Here is a 21,916-nt window from a genome sequence, read left to right as displayed (position 1 = left end):
TTTAGAGCACATTTATCTCCTCATTGTAGTGTCGAGTCTTGTGTTTCAGAATGCTTTTACACACTTTACGCATGATTTTAACTTGCTCTTGTCTCCATGGTGTTTTGAGGTAATTTCAAGTATTTTCGGAGATTTCAAGGTATTTTACGTTGTGTACGAGACTTAGACACTTTGATCAAAGATTAGAGGCGCGTATCGAAGCCATGACATGCTTTCCAAGCCCTACTCAAGGTCCTCGCAAAGTCCGGAAGCCATCTAAGGCTTCAAAGATTCGATTGGGCCAAGGAGAACAAGGATTCGACCGAATCCAAATACCATTCGGTCGAATGGAGCTAGATTCGGGCGAACCAAGAAGCAATTCGGGCGAATGGCTTCAAAACTCCAATGAAACGAGCTCAAAACGTCTGGAAAGCCCGAATGTACCTCCATTCGGTCGAATGAGGTACCATTCGGGCGAATCATGGTCCCATTCGGCCAAATGGAGGCCCCAGACTGCGCGATTTCTTTTCTTCGCAAACCGAACTCCGAGGGCTTTTAGGGCGTTTTACCCCTTTTGTTCCTTAGCTTATAAATACCCCCTTGTATCTGAATAAACCCCATGCCTAGTTTGAATGCCCTTGTGCGTCATTTGAGAACATCAACCCCTTTAATGCTTTCTCTAGTTTTTGCCCTAATATGGATTTGTAGTTCTTCATTCATGCTTTCATCTACTTTCATGTCACTTCATTTATGTAAGTTTATTTCTTTAATGCTTTGATGTCTTTATTGCTTTCCTCTATTGCTTTCTTCTATTGGTTTTCTTTAATGCCTTCGTTTAATGCTTTTTTAGTCTAGATTTAATGCTTTCATGTTCTTTTATTTCTTTAATACTTTGATGTCTTTATTGTTTGAGGATATAAAAGTTACATTTTAATCAACCCCTACTTGAGAATTTGAGGCTAAGTTATTCTAAGTACTTGTAATTTATTCAAGAAAAATCAAGATCAGACTCAATATTGAATTTGGGGCTACATTTTCACCATCCAATTTTCATTGGGCTTTCACCTAACATGTGTTAATCACGGCAAAAACTTTTAAATTGTCTTATTTGGACCTAATTGTATGGTTTTCTTTCCGAACATTTGATTGGTTTGCATCTTCAGTATGGATATTTTCCGCATAAAGAACGAGGTCTAGGCTACAGTAAATTCCCTCCTCTATTACTCTTTACGCATGCGGTTAATATCATGAGCTCAATAAATCCAAGTCAACGTTCATTATAGTCAACAAAAAAGGTCAAAAAGCCTTAACCTAACAAGATGTTTCAAAATTTTAAAAGCAGTCAAAACCCTAATCCCCCAGTAACACCATTCCTCCATTTTCTCAACTACAATCCTAACTACCTCCCATGATTCTCCCCATATTCTCGACTATAAATACCCCTCCCTAGGAGGGAGTGTGTGATGTTTTATACATAATCTCCATTAATTTTACATCAAACAACACATTCATCATTATTGTCATTATTCTATATTCCGAACTTTCTAACTAACTTGAGTGTTGAAAGGGCTTTATGTAAAATCTTTCCAAGATTAGTCTTTCCTTGTGGTTGCAAGTCTTAGACATCCTTTGCACATCCAAGATATTGGATTATACATCTCAAACTTTAAAGTTTATATTTCGAAAGTCATATATCACATTATTTTCCCGCCTTTTTATTCATCTTCTAAATTTCGTACAGAAATGATATAAATGTTAAAAGTACAATAGACTTGCAAAAATGTACAATATCAAATGATACCATCAAAACCCACATGCCATCTGGCTCTCCATATTTCGGGCTCTTAGGCAGCTACTTGATAGTCGATAGAAACATCAGACATGAGTCTCATAATAGATTTATCATTCAAAAATAGTTCACAAGCTTTAATTTAGGACGAGAGGAATTTAAAAACTAAACTCTTTACATGCTGCTTTGTCTGCTGTTGAATGGTTTGGCCATTGTAGTATTTCCTGCGCTCTACAAAATTAAACAATGGTGTTGCTAGAATTAGCATATCATCATCAAGTAGTAAATGTACAACTGAAAAAATTCACATATTATCAACATATTATTCGAAAGGACAAATTCCACAAGAACATATGTAAAAGATATTCTAACATGTAGACTCCAAATTATGGGTAGCAAGTAAATAATTAAAAAAATTATAAAAAATTTGATAGAGTTTTGTTTGTAAAATGAACAACCCTGAAAAATTTATTACTCCAAATTGACCTATACAAGCAAAATAATACAATAATAATAATCCCAAGGCGTTAAAAAGGAAGGAAAAAACCTAATTCATGAAATGTTAAAACTAATTTAGTTTTATAAAAATTCATGGGTGGCACGTGCTACCAAATGTTTAAGTGTAGATCTGATGTAGAAAAAAAAAAATCGAGCATAGCGATGAATTTGCAAATTTTGTATGGAACGACTTACAATAGCTTATTATAAAACAGGGGTAACTTTTTATGGAATGTTAAGTATTTGCAATTAATTAATGAGCCTTTCATGAAAACTTGTTCTAAGCACAAATTGGTCGAGTTTCTCGTCTGACTAGAGAGAACGGCCAAGTGTTCGTTTTCATCTATAACATCTAGCTTTTGGACATTACGCTTAAATTTTTGGAAAAATAAACAAAACAATAGAGTAAATTCATCTTTTCACCCTTCAATAATTTTCGAGCTTTGTTCCTCTATGGGTATGCAGTATGCACGATCATGAACTCGTTAATTTACTTTCTTTCAGGCTTAACTCTGAAATCGTTACGAATAAGTTATCCAGTGAAAACAAAAAACGAGAATAAAGTTGATACTAACCTTAAGGCAAAGGTTTCTACGCGTATCACAAATAGGATAATCATGTGGACAACAATGGACACGATCCTTACAGCATACTGCAGAATCTAACTCACAGCATTTCCAAGACATGCATATACCTAAGAAGCTCCGCGCACAACAGCAAGTTTCACCTGCTGGACAGGTCGAGAACAGACTACATTTGGTAGGTCCTGGAGGTGGACCGGGTGGTGGATTAGGGCTTGATTTAGTTGGATATGATGGCATCATGTTGATTCCACAGATACCACTAGCATCTCCAGTGTTCCGCTGCATGAACATGTAGCCATTCATACCCCATTTGGTTCCCCATGAATTCTTAATGATCCAATAATCCACTCCATTCTCTGAACCATAACCAACTATTAGAACAGCATGATCTAAAGAAGTGGAACAAGGGCCATTAAAGATTCCCTGCACGGAATAACATTAAACTAGTAAATCTTTATATAACTCGCAATTGCAACAAACTTGTTCTTACCAGAATATACGATGACATACGTTTTTTGGGATGTCAGTAAATTGTTCTCGCCATTTTTTACAAGGCTAATAATTAATCTCAAGTATGAATCTCCTTAAAACTATGTAAAAAGGGGACACGACTGGAATAGCACAATTATTATGAAGGATTTGTAATACGCTGTCATATGTCATATATCATATATGGGTAAGAGTTAAGACAATGAGACATCTGATTTTAGGCAGTGCCGTTCTTGGCCTTTTATGGGCCCTAGACAAATTGAAAGAAATGGGTCATCTCTATAGAAGATTGATTTTGAACTTTAATAGATGTTTGGAAAAATAACAGGAAGGGACCCTATTTATTATAATTATCATTATAAATATAGACGTATCATATACTTCTTAATTGATAAAAGAATAAATCATAAATTGTAAATTTTTAAGTGTCTTACTCCATTAACTAGAATTTTCAAATATTAGGGTCTTTTTAACTATGGACCCTAGGAAAATACCTACCTTGTCTAGGTCAGAAACGACCCTGATTTTAGGAGGGATTATAAACTTTTTAGATTGAAAGATAAAACAGTAAGAAAATAACCTTAGAATACAGTTGGAAAGCTTTCTCACTGCCGCATATACCAACACTAACTGGTTGAGCAGCAACTGCTTTCAGGAGCTCTTTCTCGTTATTAGGAGGGACATCAGCATAACCGTCAATAGTCACCACACGTCTTGCAAGCTGCAAAAGTCAAGATATATGTTATAGTACCAAGATCAGTAAACAATGTCAACAAAACAGAGAAACCAGTACTCATAAGAAAAATGTTGAGACAGATTAAGAGAATGAAAAGGCACTTGAACAATCTTATACTCGGTATGCTGTCTAATACCGACAATTCTTTTGCCCCGTGTTTTGAAGTGTGATAGCATCAAACACTATAGTTGGATAGTTTAAATTGGATGGTAGAGTATAACATATATGACCTGATTTAAAGGAACTATGAACCGACAGAAAGATATCTTACCTTGTTCTTATTGCAGTTTCTTTGTCTACCTTCATAAGGATAATCTTTCTCGGTGTCAATTCCATGGTTATCTATAACAAACTGAAAAGCATAATCCATGAGTCCTCCATCACAACCTTCATTGTAGCCTCTATCGCAATCAATCAACTCCTGCTCGGAAAGGCTCACAAGAGACCCGGTAACAATCTTGTTTACTCCTTCAATTGCCCCTGTGGCCGAAAAAGACCAGCAAGCACCTGACAACAAAGCAGCCTGTTTCTGAGACTAAAAGAGGAGAAAAACAATCCACATTTGCTTTAAAGTACATTTCAATTTTCCCAAGAAGTTGAATAAATTTATCTAAAGAGAGAAATAAATTATTCTGACATGATGAGAAATTTAAGCAAGCATCAATATTATATCAATATCATCCTAATACTTCTACTGCCTATTTGGTTCGGTTGCTGCCTTTGTGGCACTAAACGATGGGGTTGGTAAAGAAAATTTAATGTAATTTAGCTAAAAAATTTGATAAGGTTTATGATCATGCTTGTCCTACTCTAATCAATTTTCTTCACAAAATTCCAAAAATGTAGTATTAAGTGGTAATAAAAAAATTATGTAGAAAACAAGTTTGAGGGGAATAACATAACACGTACTATGACAATTAGAGCTAAAATTCATTCCCATAATCATTATTTAATATTGACAACCAAACGCCCTGCTAGTGTTATGTAAACATTCTAGGATAATGGGAAAATTAGGATGATCTAATATATGCAGCATTAAGCTTGCAATCAGAAGAAGGCCTTCCGCATCAGCAAGTTTGATTCATAATTTATCCATAATATCCAATAGAAAAATCCAGAAATTCTTTCAAATCTATTATGAATGGAACTAGCCATTTTGTTGTTTTTATTTAAGATCGCAAGATTTGAACAAAATTACTCTAGTCTCCGACAAATGCTCTCAAATCTCAACTGCAGTTTTAACATCTCAATCTTAAAGCTAGACATAGTCCTCAAGCAATGAAAAGGCAACCAATTTCTAACTGAAACCTTATACCAATTGACTACTCTAAATTTCAACAGAATAGCAAATTTGCAAGAAGATTACTAAGGGGATGTTTAGTTTCAGAGCTTCAATTGCCCATATATTTTATCCTTTCCATTTAAAACAAGGATGTTTAGCCTTACAACCCAAAGCGTTTAAATTAATTATAACGTAATTCAATAGGAGCAAAAGATGATTCAAGTAAATTGTTGCCAAACGTGACTAGAGGCAATGTTGGACTAATTTGGTTTTAGAATCCTGATCATGGGTGTTTCCCATAAAGTTGTATGGATATGAAATAAACTTTGGACTAAGCCATTTGTTGATTACTTGAACATCTGCTTTATGGTCAAGCACTTTAATACTATGTCTTATTTGATCAATGTAGCATCGTGTTTGATGAGGTTAAGAAGAGTGCCCAAGACTTTAGAAATGTAGGCGTCAAGCTTTGGTAACAAAGATGCAAAACCTTTGTCTTGGTGCACTTCAAAGCATAATGGATGCATCAGTGGATTGGGGATTGGGCATTTGAAGAAGTGCACCACGTGAATCATATAGGCAGAAGCAAAGCTGCTCCAACAAACCTTGATGGAGCTCGAACGAGCAGACCAACCAAATGCACACAGAAGCTTTTTTCACATGGCCGCTAAAACAAGCACATATACCGCTCGAAATAGCGACCATGCAGTGCCCCTCTATGCACTTTTCTAGCAACTTTTGTACGTCTTTGTTTTTAACGCCTTGCCTATATGTATTGGGTTTTGTTGTTGATGTAATTAAGCTAAGCTCCTCGCTTGAGCTTCATACATCCCTCTCTAGTCTCCATGCTTATTCTCAACTAATACCTTCATTGTGTTGTTTAATATAGTAGCTCTTTAATCCTCTACACTATGTTTGGATAGAAAATTAGGAGAGAAAAGAAAGGAAGGGAAAGGGAAAGGGAACGGAAGGGATAAGGAGAGAGTGCATCTTGTTTGTTTAAAAGGGAAGGGAAAGGAAAAGGAAAGAAAATAGTCAATCTTTCCACCTTAGCAGAGATTATATTCTTAACAAAATTTATCCATGTTTTCCATGCAAACCCCTCCCCCTCCAAATCCCTCTCCTCTCTTTTTATAATCCAAACAACATATTCTCCTTCTGTTAAATACAAAATACAAAACACAAGCCTAGGAAGAGGATGTAGCCAAGTTGATGAATCTCATTTATTTATTTCTTGCACATTCCATCTTATCACTTGGTAATTGTCTAGTACATGTCAAACACCTTCAAACCACAATTTCAACACAATTTTGGCCTTAGGTCCAATCTTTTCATACTTTGCTAAATTTAGAACAGATACAAATTTAGTACTTGTCAACCAAAAATCAAGAAACAACTCCTGCACAAATAAATGGATCATCCCAAAGCTCAACCAGATAATCAATAAAACAATAAACTGATTTGAAGTTTGACATCCAAAAATTAAAAATTCTGTAAAAGCAACAGATTTTCAAATTATCTACCAATAACACCAGCTCAACAGTTCCAATCATAAGTAAGCACAAAAAATCCATCAAAAATCAAATTCCAAGTTCTTACAGATCCTATCTTTTAATAGAAATACACAAATTATAATAAAAATTTAAAAGAAATGAATTAGAAAAACATACCACAATTCCCTTGATCCTTGACATTAGTGACAGCACCTTGTGTCCTCCAATCAAGAGAATCAGGAACACTCACATCAGGTATTTGAACAGGATTACTCTTCTTCAACCTGATCAAATCATTAGCATAAAAAGAAGATAACCCAAGTTTAGAAGCTCTAAACTCATGGTGGGTTAAATCAGCATAGACATTGAGTTCAAGGGTATAAGTTGAATTTCCTAAACTATTATGGTAATTCACAAATTCCAGATTATCCTCGAAAATCTTAAGCCTATGTTGTCTTTCTTCCTCAGATGGGTATGTTTTGCCATGTTTTTTGCACCAGGAATCAAAAAGATCAGAACTTGATGAAGAAGAATAAGAATTATGGAGTAAGATGAAGAAATGAAGGGTGAAAAATATTAATATCCAAATTTTATGACCCATTTTAGGTGGTAGAAGATGAGAAATCACGGAACAAAAAGAGGAATCAATAAAAAAAACTTGATATCCTAATTCCGAAGGATCCGGAAAGTAAAAGTAAATATGAATACGAATGAATAGTACTATTATAAACAAAATGTAAATAATCAATAAAAAATCAAGATGTTGATTGGTTAAGTTCTAACAAGGATTTGGCTATTTGGGTGTTGCAATTTCAACCATAAAGTTGGAGTAGTTTTGCTCACACTTTACTATAGTGAATTAAGAAACATGCCTGATGTTGATTGGTTTGATATTATGCTTTTGTTTTTTGGTTTGCACTTTTTTGCAACACATGCAATTTGTGAACAATTAAGGATAAGGGTGAAGCAAGACAAATCTGTCGTCAAAAAATAAGTTAAATTTATAGATATGAATTTTAAAATTATGGGTTATAGCTAAAAAGAATATAACAAAATTTAAGATGACTAAAAAGAAAAATCTAACAAATCATATGGGACAGAGGTAAAAAATTTAAATTGAGTTTCATTTTTATAAAAGTACGTTTCATTTTCAATCTATATTTATTATCTGGTCTTTTATTCCCAAAAATTGAGTTATATTGATTTATACAATATGAATTTGAATAAAATTAGATCCTTTTAACTTTAACATGAATTAGAATTATTTACTAGTTGAATAGTAAATAACTTTGAATATTTTTTTTCAAAATGGAAACTTGTGTTTCACTTTGCACTAGCGATGATAATTATTCGAATTAAATACACAAATTAAATTATACCAATTATGATAGTAAATATGATTTCGGGATTTTTAAATTAGGTTTGGATTTGGTTTGAAAACCAAAAACAGAAAATTAGGTTTGGATGCGGTTTTATTAAAGGAAAAATCAAAAATCGAATGCTTAAGCCAAATTATTAAAGGCTGTATAGATATACACTCATTTGGTGAAAGATAAGCCCATACCCGTAGTAAACCCTAGCTATACTCTTTCATTACTTATTCAGTTATTCTTATACACAAATTCTCATGAAAGACAGTCTCTTTGTCTCTCAAAGAAACCATCTTTTATGGGCCAGCCCATTTAATTTTTACTTTTAAAAAAGAAATTGGATTTTTTTATTAAAAACTGAAATTGTGTATTTCAAAAAATACACTCATTATATGTGCATTATTTATGTCAATTTTAATTTTCTTTCATTAGCCTCAAAAAAATTTACTCTTGTATGATTTGAAGGTTTTTGAAGTTGGCTAATAAGCATTTAGATAATCAGCATATTATTAATTTTCATCAACATAGTTATTAATTATGAAAACTTTCATATTTTTTTCATTTTTGAGGGTGAAACTTGAAGTGGTTTCTGTGCAAATTTTATTTAATTGCAAGCGCACGATGTATGTGTAGTCGCGGGTTGAACACAAGGAAGCTGGGATAATGAACTTGCTAATTTCGATTAACTAAATTGCTTGAGAAGAAAATGTTTGATTGATTTTATCTAACAAACTAAAAATGCAATAAGAAAATTAGGTTGAAACTATATGATAGAAAGATCTAGGGTGTTAGAAATCCCCTAAATTATTGTATGATCAAACTCTTATTAGTATCTGTTTCGATAATGAAACGTTGAAGTGCAAGACACTTGGAATACTGGAAGTGGAAGCGTTGTCGGGAACAGTAATTCGAGGGGTGAAAGAGACCTGAATTCCTGCAACACAACACGTTAGCCTTGCCCGGGGGTGATCTCCCGGAAAACCCCTCCGACGCTCAAGTTAGAACGGAAATCAGGGATTAATGAATAAATGATAAGATGGAGAATGCAGGAATGCGAGTGTAGGGGCGGAAGTTGCTTGTATTTTTGGAAGGCTAGTGAAGAGGGTCGTAAGTATTTTAGAAGGGCTATTATCAGATGATCTTTCCCTTGATGTTGGTTGTCTCTATTTATAATGGTGGAGAGGGAGTTACTTCTGGGAGAAGGTTGGTTATCATGGATAGTGGTAGGTGGTTATCAGCACTAAAGAAGGGGAATCATAATGATGAGGAGTAGTATTCAGTTACATAAGAGAAGTTAGGGTTCTAGGAAGTTATTAGCTTATGGGCCAAGCAAGGTAGTTGGGGATTACAGAAAGAGGCCCTTGACCGAAAGTCAAGGTCAACCAAAAAGGTCAAAGGGTATTAAAGTAATATGACATTAATAGTTTAAATAAATAAAAGAGTAAATAAGTGTTACCATGACAGTATCTATCAAATGTCGAATTAATTACGTGATTAAATATGATTTTATTAATCTCAAACTCTCGCTCTATTGATTAACTATTGGATTTACACCCTATTAATTCGACTCTCACATGCTAGTTTTATTGAACGAATTAATAAGAATTTAACCAAAATTTACCCTAAAGCAACGTTGATCCTAATCTCACAGGCTAGTTCTATTGACTAGTCCAACAAAGCATATTTTTATTGGCACAATTCAATCACTTTAATTCTAATTTCATAGACACATTCAATGGTCAAATTATACTTGAATTATAGGTTCAAACTCTAACCGTAGAAAATGAAAACTACTCATGAATCATGCTAATAAACAAAATCAACATTTAACATGATGACCATTAGTAATAAAAAGGCAAAGTAGAATAACTTACTAATTGGAGCATAAATAACCACGAATTGCGTCGAATTAAATAGAAAGTAGCAATGGAAAACAATGAAACTCCGTTTGATAACTAAGGATTTCTAATCTAAGAGACAGAGTATCAAAATTAAAGCATAAAAACTAAAATTCATGAAAAAACTTACAACTTCTATCTTTTCTAATTCTTCTAATGACTATCTCTACAGCCCATTATCAAAAGTAACTTTTTTTCTAATACAAATTAATATTAAACATTAAAATTCTGGAGGAAACCGCCAGCACATAACTGTCAGCAACAGGTGACAAGTAGTTGTTCCTGAGGGGCAATTCATCGCATACTCTCTGCCTGCGAAAAAATCGATTTCAGAAACAAAGCGGCAATCTGTAGCTTTTAGGCGACGACTCGTCGCTTTTCTACTAACTTGCAAACTTTAAAGAACCACCATTTCGTGCTCGGTTGTCAGAATTGAACATATGATATACCATTGGAAAGATCTTGAAGTCTACTTTCCAATGCCGCAAGCCTTACATAAGTAAGATGTTTTTATCAAAAGTTATGATCAAAAGAGTGAGCATATATCAAATTTCACCTCAAAACTTTTGCATTTTAAACACTTTTTTTCTTTTTGCCCGTCTTCATTGTAAAACATCTTCAACCGAGCAATAATCTTCTTAGTAAACTCCATTATCATTAAAACCATAAGAATTATGCTTAAAACAATCAAAACCGCTCAAAATCAGCATGAATAACCAAAATGGATAAAATAGCATAAATCTTCAAAATCAGCACAAAATTACTAATAATAACCATCATTAAGGAGTATAAAATGATAAAAGTAAGTGCAAATAATTGCAATTATCAGTTTCTCTTGATTTGGTTAACTTTTATAACCTTCCAATCTATGGCTACTTTTCTTAGAATTTAATATCCTTGCATTAAAGACATTTTAATTTACCAGCATAAATGTAACTCATATTAAAGATGATTTGCTTAGTGACGAAAATTGCACATCTATCTTGATAATGTTAGTTTTAATTCATTAGTTACTGAAAGAATTTATCTATGTTCTTCATCATTCTCATGTAAGTTTTCGTTTCCACAGATTGAAAATTTGATATCTATCAATAATTTTAGTTTGAAAATTTGACATCTATCTTGGGCCCCTCTATTGATTTTGGTTCGTTTTGCTTTTGTTTTTGTCGTAGCTCACTTCTTTTTTTTCATCCTTCACGTTTTGCTTGTGATTTTTCAGTTGTGATATTATTTCTATTTAAGATTCTTTCATCATTCTTAGCTAAGTTTTCGTTTCCACTTTTCTCTTGGTTTATCTCTTGATCTTGACTCATTTCTTTCTGAGATTTTTTCTTTGCTGTTATTTTATTTCTTTGTCTATAAATGTGTAATTGGTAAACCAATTTGGGAGCAGAACAACTGATTTTTCTTTTCTTTTTAAACCTTGGATTTGATGGTTTAATCTTTATTTTTTCACTAATTATTTGATTTTTGGTACGTTTTTTTGTTACTTGAACTTAATGATAAGAAAGTGTGATGATTTCAGACAATTTTTAAGCTAAAACTGTTTTAATATCTCATCTTCTATAAACTACCAAGAACAATAGACTTGCTTCTTAATCACGCTAGGCATCCAATATTGCAAGCAACCCATTTGTCTCGAACAACCCCAATAGCTGCAATAGCAAGGGATGATCAAGTGCAAGAACAAAAGACCAACATCAAAGCAGCAGCAGCACAAAAAAAAATAATAAAAAAAAAAAATAAATAAATAAATAAAAACTATTAGGAGCATATCCGCACCATGCCTAGCGCACTCAGGCACAAGTATCCTCACGCTACGACGTTGATGGCATGGTAGTTTCTTTACATTCATTACATTGTTCATTCTTATTATTTCGAATAGAATCCTAGGTTCCTTTCATTCAATGTGTTATCCTCATAAAGTTATTAATTGAGGTTATGTTTGAGGTTTATATAATTTTGTATTGCATTAGGATCACTGGGCATTCCATGATTGATGATTTAACCAAGGACGGTAGTCTGATATAGCAGTGGAAATATTTCTTCGACACTTCAAATAATAACCAAGTTTGTAAATACGAGCAACTACTCTCACAAAAAGATCAAATTAGCTTTGTCAAGAGTTGTGTGTACTAAAGAAATATTTGCTCAATTATCTTTGCCTCTTAAAAAATTTAAAGTATATATCCTTTATTAATGTATAAATATAACAAGGACACTTCAATGCTACAATATAAATTTTCTTTCAAAAAATTAATTGTTACAATAAAAATTAGTTTACTAGTTGATATTTTTACAGCTTTCAAAAAGTTCCTTAAATGCCGGGAATAAAAATGCCAAAAAAGCAAAAGAAAATACATTGCAATTAGTCTATACTATTGGGTATGGCGAAAGTACAATAAAATCTACAAAAAAATCCAATAACTCCTGCTATAGTAAACCTTCAATTATGGTAAAGTTACTTTTCACCAAGTTAATGGGCATGATTTTGACCATATGATGCAACTTCTGTTGAAAAAACTTGTACTATTTTGTTCAAAGTAATTATCAAGATAAAAATATATAATACTGTTGCACATGCAAATGTATACAATTTAGCTTACACTATATGTTTGCAAATAATGTTTCTGGTTTATTTTCTCCACATAACACTCATATCTATTTGTTGAGTTTTGAAACTCAGATTTTAGAAAGAGATATCACGCACTTACAGGTATCATTATTTTTCCTATGTTTTATTGTTATTAATAATACAACATATTCACGATTTGCTGAAAATAAGCCCACCTATTATTTTTTTAATAAATCTAATTGTTGGGGTTTAATGCTCTTAACATCATTCACAGGTGACCAATCGGTTACATTGAAGTTCATTTTTATTTTTCCTTTTCTTCAAAAGGTAAATGCTACCTTTCTTCATCCCTCCATAGTTACTTCTCCATTCTTCCACCATTATTATCTTCTACCATTATAAAAGCTGTAAATGAATTCTTTCTCATCTTCTCATTCAACATCTTCCACCATTGTAAGAATTACCTGTCACCATGGTATTTTAGCAAAATTACAAACAACCAAAAAAGGTTCTAGGGCTGGAGAAAGATTTTATGGGTGTGGTTGTTGGCTAGTAATAAGTATTAAATTGGTTTTTTTTTTTTTTTTTTTTTTTGTAGAATTCATACTTACCCTAAAATAATTGGTGTATTTTGTAGGATTCAGATTGCAAATTCTTCAAATGGGAGAGTGAAGTATTGAAGACAACAAACCAGTTTTCAGAAGTTGAAAAGCTACAGGCAATCAATGAAAAACAAAAAGAAAAAATACTAAAATTGAAGAAAAAATTCAGACTTGAGAAGACAATAATGGTGGTTTGAAGATTGAAATAACTAATTAAACATACCACTACTGAAAAGGCTTTACTATTTGTCCTTTGTATTGTCTTGGATAATGTTTGGTATTTTTTAGCTATTTTCAAGAACTAGATTTATGGTGTTTAATAGCTTTATTGTTATTTATGGTTGTATATTTAGCTATTTTTAGCTATGTTGATGAAATAGTTAAACAAACAATAATGGGTTTAATATAAGATGATTAATTCTATTGTTATGCATGGTTTTTTTTAGCTATGTTGATCAAATCTGGACATAAATTTATCAACATTGTTTCCATTACATTCATTCGCCCAAAAATTTACCCATTATTGTTTACATTGCATTCTTACGACAAAAGATGTGTCATCAAAAAAGAAGAGGTAAAAGATGATGCATTAAATTACATAGGGCCAAAAGATGAGGCATTACATTACGCCATTAAATTACTTTGTACTACCCTAATACTTTATACTAATTAGGGTAGTTAGAACATGAAGCTTGTGTTGACCATAGGTCTTGAGTTGGTTGCAACAATTTCCTTGGCCTTCCTCCACCCCTTGTAGAAAAAGTTCCCCCTACCACGACCTCTACTTCCTTGTCCACCTCTTATACTCCTCCCTCCACTACCAATTGAAGTTGTTTGGGCAGACACATCAAAATAGGATGGATGAGATGTATTGGTGGCTACCTTCAAATTGTTCTTAGGATGTCCTCTACTTCTCTTAAGGGGTGGTTGAACATTGAGAACTTTATCTTTTTTCGGGCATGTTCTTTTGTTGTGAGATATGGATTTACACAAAGTGCATGTCATTTGAAGCCCATGTCTGGTCAATTCGAGGTCGATCTGGACCTATTTTAACAAGAGGAGGATCAAGTGGTTTCTCCACTTTTGGCCAACGTCTTTCACTAGTGAGTGTAGGATTACTTCCATTATAAGCTACTAGGTAAGAGGCTTTTGTATAACACCTTTCAACATAATCTTCAGCTTCTTTGCGAATGTAGAAACTGGCAGCAACTACGCGCGTGACAACATGCAATACTCCTTAAATTCCACTTCTTGCAAGTACAAAACTTATTAACCAAATCTACCTTCATAGTATCAACAAAATGCGTAACCTGAAATTGGGATGTGGTTGATGGCATGACTATGCATTCACTAGCCCCCTTTTTTTCCTTGTCTAACTAAACCAGAACTTTTGGACAAAGTAATCCATTCTATTTGGTAGATGCTTCTTCTTTCTTAAGCGCTAACCTCTTCATCAATTTAGTTCTAATTTCTTCAAGTATATCAATCAAATGCTTTGATCTTGCATGGATTATGTAGTTGTTAAAAGTCTCGGCCATATTACTAAAAATAGCATCACATATTGTGTTTGCCTTCACATAGGCCCTACAAAATACCCTTGAATCACAGTTCTTCAAAGATTCTACAGCAAGTGGGTTCAACTAAGTCATGTCTTTGATGGCATCGTAAAAATCAGCTTCAGTATATGCTTTTACGCATCTCTAGAATAGTAGCTTCATTTCTTCATCTTTGAATACCTTGCTCCAATTTGCATAAATATGCCTTCCACAATGCCTGTGTTCAGCTTGTGGCAATTTCATTTGAACTGCCCTAAGAGTACTCTACATTCAATAAAGCAATAATATCAGTTATATAAGGCAATAATATCTGAAAAAGTGAATTATTAAGTTCATTGTATACCTAGTGTTCATCAGAAATGACGGTCCACCCACCACCATCAGTTTTAGGTACACACTTCTTCAGTTCAAAAACGACCCGTTGCCATGATTCGTTGTTTTCACCTTATACTATTGACCAAGCCAATGGGTACATCTGCTCGTTAGGATCTCTACCAACAGCTGAAAGTAACATGCCACCTAAGAATGTCTTTATGAAGCATCCATCCAAACATAAACCTTACTACAACCATATACCCAACCATCTCTAACACCCTCAAAACATACAAAAAACCTTTGAAACACAGGTGGATTAGTATTTAGGACAATGACAATTGTAAAATGAGTGTTTGGACTACTTTGCTTCAATGCTTTAAAGTAGTTCATCACTTTGCTATAATGTTCTTTCATTGATCCATGGAGCTTTTTATGTGCATTAAACTTCACCTTGTATGCAAAATCCCGACTAATTATCATTTTGAATATCTCCCTTACAAGATCCACAATCTCAACTAAAGGTACATGTGGTCTGGACTTAAATGTGGTTATCAGTTGTTCAGCACACCATGAAGATTTCAACTGTCTATTTTTATTCATGTTTCTTTGGTACTTATGTGTTGGAACTACACTCTTCACAATGTAACTAGCAACACCGTGTTCCCAACTGCCATACATCCTAAATGAACATCCTTCAACACATCTAACTCCTACCCTTTGACATTTCTTCTTGTCACTAATATCAATTTTAAGTTCCTATCTTGAGCAATGGCATATTTTTTGACAGCCTCTCTAAATGCAACACAATTTAGAAAAACAATACCAACACTCCACTCAAACCTTTCATACTCAGATAAACTATACCCTATTTGTAACACCCCGAGATTTTATGATGTCATTATTTAATATATTTTAATAACTTTCGGTGATTTTATAATTAAACTAAATTATTTTTGAATTAGTTTTAATAAATTTCTTTCATACACGAATTTAAATATTAACACAATTATATTAGAAAAAATAAATATCGAATTGCGATTATTAAAATAAGAGATTCGAATTATAATTATCATTTATTACATTTGTGAGCATACGAAGGTCCATACGAAGGTCCATCGTAAGAAGACGAATCTAGAAAAATAAATAAATAAATGAATAAACAAAATAAAAAGAGGCGTTAGGGTTTTAAGTAGTAACACTCATTACCTCACTAGCCGTCACTCCCTCTTCCCTCCTTCTCCTCCTTATTTCTCTCCCCTCTTCCTCACTCCTGAGCAGCCACAACCCTCGGGAGCAGCAGCCGGTAGCCTCCCACAACCACCACAAGTAGCACCGACCTTCCTCCTCACTCCCACGTGAAGCCCCTAACAGGAGGCGGCTGCGATTGCACATCACAGCAGCATTAGGCTGCGGGTTTGCTTCCCCACCGGCTCCACGCAGCCCTCCTCCACCATCAACACCTTGGATCACGCCACCACCACAAGAACCACCAACCGCTTGACCCATTTCGTAGTTTCACCTATTATAAGCCATCTCTCACTTTCTAAATTAATTAATTTATTGTTTCTAATTAGAATCTACCATGTTTATGAGTTATGTGTTGAATGTGTATTAGTTTCATTGAATTTTAGTATGGGTAATAGTTAAAAGTATTATCTTTGAACATGAAATGATTAGGGTGTTATTTAGAGATGTGAATATTAGTAGTGTGTGTGTGTGTTTGTATGCTACTTTGGTGGTGTGGTGATTAATTCAATAATCTTATAAGTTGTTTTAAGTCTTGGTTAATTATTGTTGTGGTAATTAGTAATGATTTTGATTATAGTTCACTATAAAAATGGTTTTGGTTGTTAATTGGTAGTATTAGTTGCTAATTGTTAGTGATTTAATTGTTGAGAGTTACTATTACCTTAAGTTGTTATTGAAGTCATAAATACATAATTTTAATAAGTCATGAGCATAGTGTCTAACTTATTGTTGAAAGTTGCTAAAGTTACTTCTTGTGATGTTTGATTGTAGTTTTTCTAACTTCGGATAATATAATAAATGATATTGCGATGTGGTAACTTTGAGATTTGTCATTGTCATCATATTAGCACTATATTAACATCATAAGATTTAAGTGTGATTTGTTATATTTTTAAGGAACGTGAACCATTATAATTGAAATTTGGTCGATGTAAAGGAACGATTCACATAATCCTTTTATTCTTAAACTGATCGAAAAGACTTATGTTATTGTTGAGTCAATGATTATGATTGGTGTGAATTAGATGTGTGTTGTGTGTGCTAGAGCAATTGGAAACTTATCCCGAGCGGATGATAGTGGTTACTTGGGCATTTAGTTGGTATGACAAAGTAGTTAAGGGAACTTATTAGTTCTATTCCTAACTTGTATAGGTTCCCAGTTTCACTAGTGGAAAAAAATGTATTTACTGCTCATCATTTGCTGCGATTTTTGTGTATTGGCAGCAAAAAATAGGAAAATGTATCAGAAAAAAAAATATATATATTCTAATTGCTGCGGTTTTCCAGTTGACCGCAGCAAATAACCTTTCACATTGCATTAATTGCTCCGATTTTTCCACAACCGCAACAAATAACTCTTCAAAATTAGATTAATTGCTCCAGTTTTGATTAAACCGCAGCAAATATATCTTCATGAAAATGCTAATTGCTCCGGTTATGCTTGAACCGCAGCAAATAACCCTTCAAAAAATTTCTTATTGCTCCGGTTTTGTTTTGAACCGCAGCAAATGACCGTTGGACAAAATTTTTTTAAAACCCGCCAGTTTCTTTTTTATTCACATATCCCTTCTCAAATACGTTTATACAGTTTGCTTTGTTCCTCATTGAAAAAACGCTTCATCTTCATCTTCATTTGCTTCGTTCCTCTTCTTCATCTTCACAAACGTATAAGATTAAGCATCAAGATTTGTGTTCGTTTCTTGTGTTCATCTTCATTTTCACAAACGGTCATTTGCTGTTATTCATCATTCTTGTTGCTGTTCATCTTCACAAACGGTCATTTGCTGTTGTTCATCATTCTTAGCTTGTTGCTGTTCATCTTCACAAACGGTTTCTGAAGGTAAATCCTTGCTGCTGTTCTTGTTCATCATCAAACTTCGAATTTTCATAAATCCCTACTATTCTTCTACTGTGTTCTTGTTCATCATCATCATCATCATTCTTCAATCATACTTAATGTGAATGGGATGTACGGGGCATAATGATAATAATAACATACATGATGCCTTAAAAATCACCTCTTTGTTCTATTTTTTTTACCGTCATTAACCCATAAAAATCAATTAATATCACAAAAATAAAAGACAAAAATTCATCTTCAAAACTCACGAATTTAGTAATTTAGTTAAAAATGTGGTTTGTTAATTAATTATTTGCATATTTAGTAATTATTTGTGAATGTGGTTTGTGTGTGGTTTGTAAATTAGGTTTAAATTTGTCATACTTTATGAATGTGTATGTTGTTGTTTTTAAGTTTTAAATTTATCATATATATCATATTTTGTTATATTTTTAAGTAATTTCTTCATTTTATTTATGAATATGTGTGGTTTTTAATTTTTAAATTTATAATAATTTTTTTTCTAGTTTGTAAATTAGGTTTAATTAGGGTTGTTTATGGTTAAATGAATGAGTTGTTGATATGAATGTTAATTAGTTGTCCAAGTTTATGAATGTGATTTTATTTTTATTGTTTTTATATGAATATTAATTATGGTTACTACAATAAACATCATTTGGACAGTTTAAAAAACATTGTGCTATTATTTGGGTTAATTAGTGTTAAATGAATGATTATTTTTTTATTTTGTGGTTAGTTGGAGTTCGTTAAGTATATATGTTTAAAAGTTGTGTATTAATTTTGTTTTGAATCAATTAATCACACTAATTAGGATGACAAACGATCGTTCTTGGATGTATGGAAGCATTGAATCGTCGGAATTTATTGATGGCGTATTAGAATTTTGTAGTATTGCGGTTGAACATCAAGTTAGGACGGGGGGAGTTGGTTTATATTGCCCATGTGTCAGTTGTGGCAATGTATCAAAGGTAGATAGTGTTGATATCCTTAGGGAGCACATACTTCGACGTGGGTTTAGGCCTCAATATCATGTTTGGGTTTGGCATGGTGAGGAGGGAGTTTACAAAGAGAAAAGTGGTGTTGAGGACGTCAATAATGTGGTCGATGTCAATGAGGATGTAGTAGATCATGTTGATGGGTATGAGACAGATGAAGAGAATGTCGATGAGGATGTGGATCGTGTTGATGAAATGATGGAGGGAGTCGAGGATGAGTTAGGAAAACGTCCTCGTGTTTTTGACTTGTTGACAGAGGCTTCTCAAAAGCCTTTGTACCCTGGATGTACAAAGTTCACCAAACTAACAGCAGTGTTGACAATTTTCAACATTAAGTCAAAGTTCAATTGGAGTGACGCTAGTTTCACAATGTTATTAGAAGCGTTAGGTGAGATGCTTCCTGAGGGAAATGAACTTCCAAAGTCGACATATTATGCCAAAAAGCTCATGTGTCCTTTCGGCTTAGAGTACCAGAAGATTCATGCGTGTCCGAATGATTGTGTGTTGTATCGGAATGAAAACGAGAACTTAGAAGAGTGTCCTAGGTGTGGGTTATCGCGCTACAAGCGTAAAGGGGCTCGGGATGCTAAAAGGCCCCAGTCTAAGGTATTGTGGTATCTTCCAATAATACCTAGATTCAAGCGCTTGTTTTCTATAAAGAAAGATGCGTTAAATTTGAGGTGGCATGCAGATAGGGTGCAGAAAGGTCACTTGCTCACACATCCATCTGATTCTCCAGAGTGGAAGAGTATTGATAGGTTGCATAAGACTTTTGGGGATGAGGTTCGTAATTTAAGGCTCGGACTGTGTACGGATGGAATGAACCCATTCGGCAATCTTAGTTCTCAACATAGTACTTGGCCGGTACTTTTAGTGATCTATAATTTGCCACCTTGGTTGTGTATGAAGCGTAAGTACATAATGCTTTCGCTTCTTATCTTGGGTCCTAAACAACCTGGCAATGACATAGATGTGTATCTTACACCTCTCGTTGAGGATTTGAGAAAGATGTGGGATGAAGGCGTTTCAGTGTTTGATGCATATGCTAATGAGGAGTTCACCTTGCGTGCAATGCTTTTATGCACCGTTAATGATTTTTCGGCATATGGCAACTTATCGGGGTATAAGAACAAAGGGAAGAACGCATGCCCAGTATGTATCAATGACATGGAATCCACGTGGATTCCTAAGTGCAAACACGTATTCATGCACCATCGAAAGTTCCTCCCACGAGACCACCAATATCGTAAGAAGAAGAAGTTGTTCAACGGGGAGGTTGAGGACCGTGTAGCTCGTCGACCGTTGACCGGTTATGAGGTTTATGAACAGGTTAAGGGAGTTGAGACTGTATTTGGTAAAACGGGGCAAGTGCAAGGGGGTGAAGACCGATTATGGAAAAAAGAATCAATCTTTTGGAAGCTTCCATATTGCAGAGATCTACAGGTTAGGCATTGTCTTGACGTTATGCAATATAGAGAAAAATGTATGCGATGCCATACTCGGGACTCTCATGAACATTCCGGGTAAGACAAAGGATGTTAGGGCCGTGCGAGATTGGTTTGAATGTAAGGGTCTTCGTCCGGAGTTGTGGGCACATGTTAAGGTGATTAAGAAAAGAAATAAAGCTGATGAAGTTGGTGGCATTAAGAAGAAGATGAATAATGACAAAGTTTATTTGCCTCCAGCTTGCTACACATTGTCCAAAGCAGAGAAGCGGACATTTTGTGAGTGTTTGTATGGCATTAAGGTTACGTCTGGGTACTCATCCAACATGAAGAGATTTGTTAGCCTAAATGGTGAGCTAAAGTTGGGAAGCATGAAATCTCACGATTGCCATGTAATGATGCAAGTGTTCTTACCAATTGCAATCTGTGGAATACTGCAAAACATGTGAGATATGCTATTACCGAGCTATGTTCGTTCTTCAACACAATTTGTAGTAAAGTTCTTGATCCCATTAAACTTGATGCACTTCAACTCGACGTGATTGTAACTTTATGCAAGTTTGAGATGTATTTTCCACCTTCTTTCTTTGACATAATGGTTCATCTTATTGTCCATCTCGTTCGTGAGATCAAGCTTTTGGGTCCAGTTTTTTTAAGGTGGTGTTATCCTTTTGAAAGACACATGGGTGTTTTACAAAACAAGGTGAGGAATCCAGCACAACCCGAGGGGAGTATGATTCAAGGCACTGTGAGCGATGAGATTAGTAACTTTATAGCCGAGTATTTGGCTCCAAATCGGTCACACCTCCTCGAGAAAGCCTTCTACAAGCACACTTGTATGTGTTGCATCATATTCCGAAAGTTCATCCTTTTTTGAGTGAGCATTTTGATATATTGCGCGCAAAACATCCTTCTAAAGGGGATAGGGCATTGATGCAGTTGCATAACAAGACGTTTATTAATTGGTTTCATAACCGAGTAATATGCGAAGAACTCAAGGGTGTATCCGAAATTGTTAAGTGGTTAGCTTTTGGTCCTCGTGATGATGTCAACAAATATGAGGGTTACGATGTCAATGGCTTCACATTTTGGACTGAGGGTCAAGACAAGAAGTCATCGTATCTACAGAATAGTGGGGTTTCTATTTTGGCGTCATCTACATTTTACGCAAGTGCGAAGGATCAAGCGCCGGTTGATGCTA

At 34.2% G+C, this 21,916-nt stretch overlaps 1 protein-coding gene across 1 annotated transcript; it reads right to left on the bottom strand.

Annotated features, from left to right (window-relative positions):
* Positions 1-1,632: 1,632 nt before the first annotated feature.
* Positions 1,633-7,690, bottom strand: LOC130811515 (low-temperature-induced cysteine proteinase). The gene is made up of 5 exons (XM_057677839.1): positions 7,028-7,690; positions 4,347-4,582; positions 3,920-4,060; positions 2,842-3,273; positions 1,633-1,999 (listed from the first exon to the last, which is right to left on the bottom strand). Exons 1-5 carry the CDS (start codon positions 7,449-7,451, stop codon positions 1,943-1,945), a joined length of 1,290 nt encoding a protein of 429 aa, XP_057533822.1. The 5' UTR covers positions 7,452-7,690; the 3' UTR covers positions 1,633-1,942.
* Positions 7,691-21,916: the final 14,226 nt, after the last annotated feature.

Source organism: Amaranthus tricolor, chromosome 4 (assembly GCF_026212465.1).
Source record: "Amaranthus tricolor cultivar Red isolate AtriRed21 chromosome 4, ASM2621246v1, whole genome shotgun sequence".
In the NCBI taxonomy this organism is placed as follows: domain Eukaryota; kingdom Viridiplantae; phylum Streptophyta; class Magnoliopsida; order Caryophyllales; family Amaranthaceae; genus Amaranthus; species Amaranthus tricolor.
This window is presented reverse-complemented; position numbering and strand designations above follow the sequence as displayed.

Excerpts from the sequence above, each read along its gene's own strand:
- LOC130811515 (XM_057677839.1), bottom strand. The coding sequence starts at position 7,451 with ATGGGTCATAAAATTTGGATATTAATATTTTTCACCCTTCATTTCTTC. Across the intron at positions 3,274-3,919 it reads CTTTCCAACTGTATTCTAAG|GGAATCTTTAATGGCCCTTG; the intron begins GTTATTTTCTTA and ends TATTCCGTGCAG. Across the intron at positions 2,000-2,841 it reads GTAGAAACCTTTGCCTTAAG|AGCGCAGGAAATACTACAAT; the intron begins GTTAGTATCAAC and ends TTAATTTTGTAG.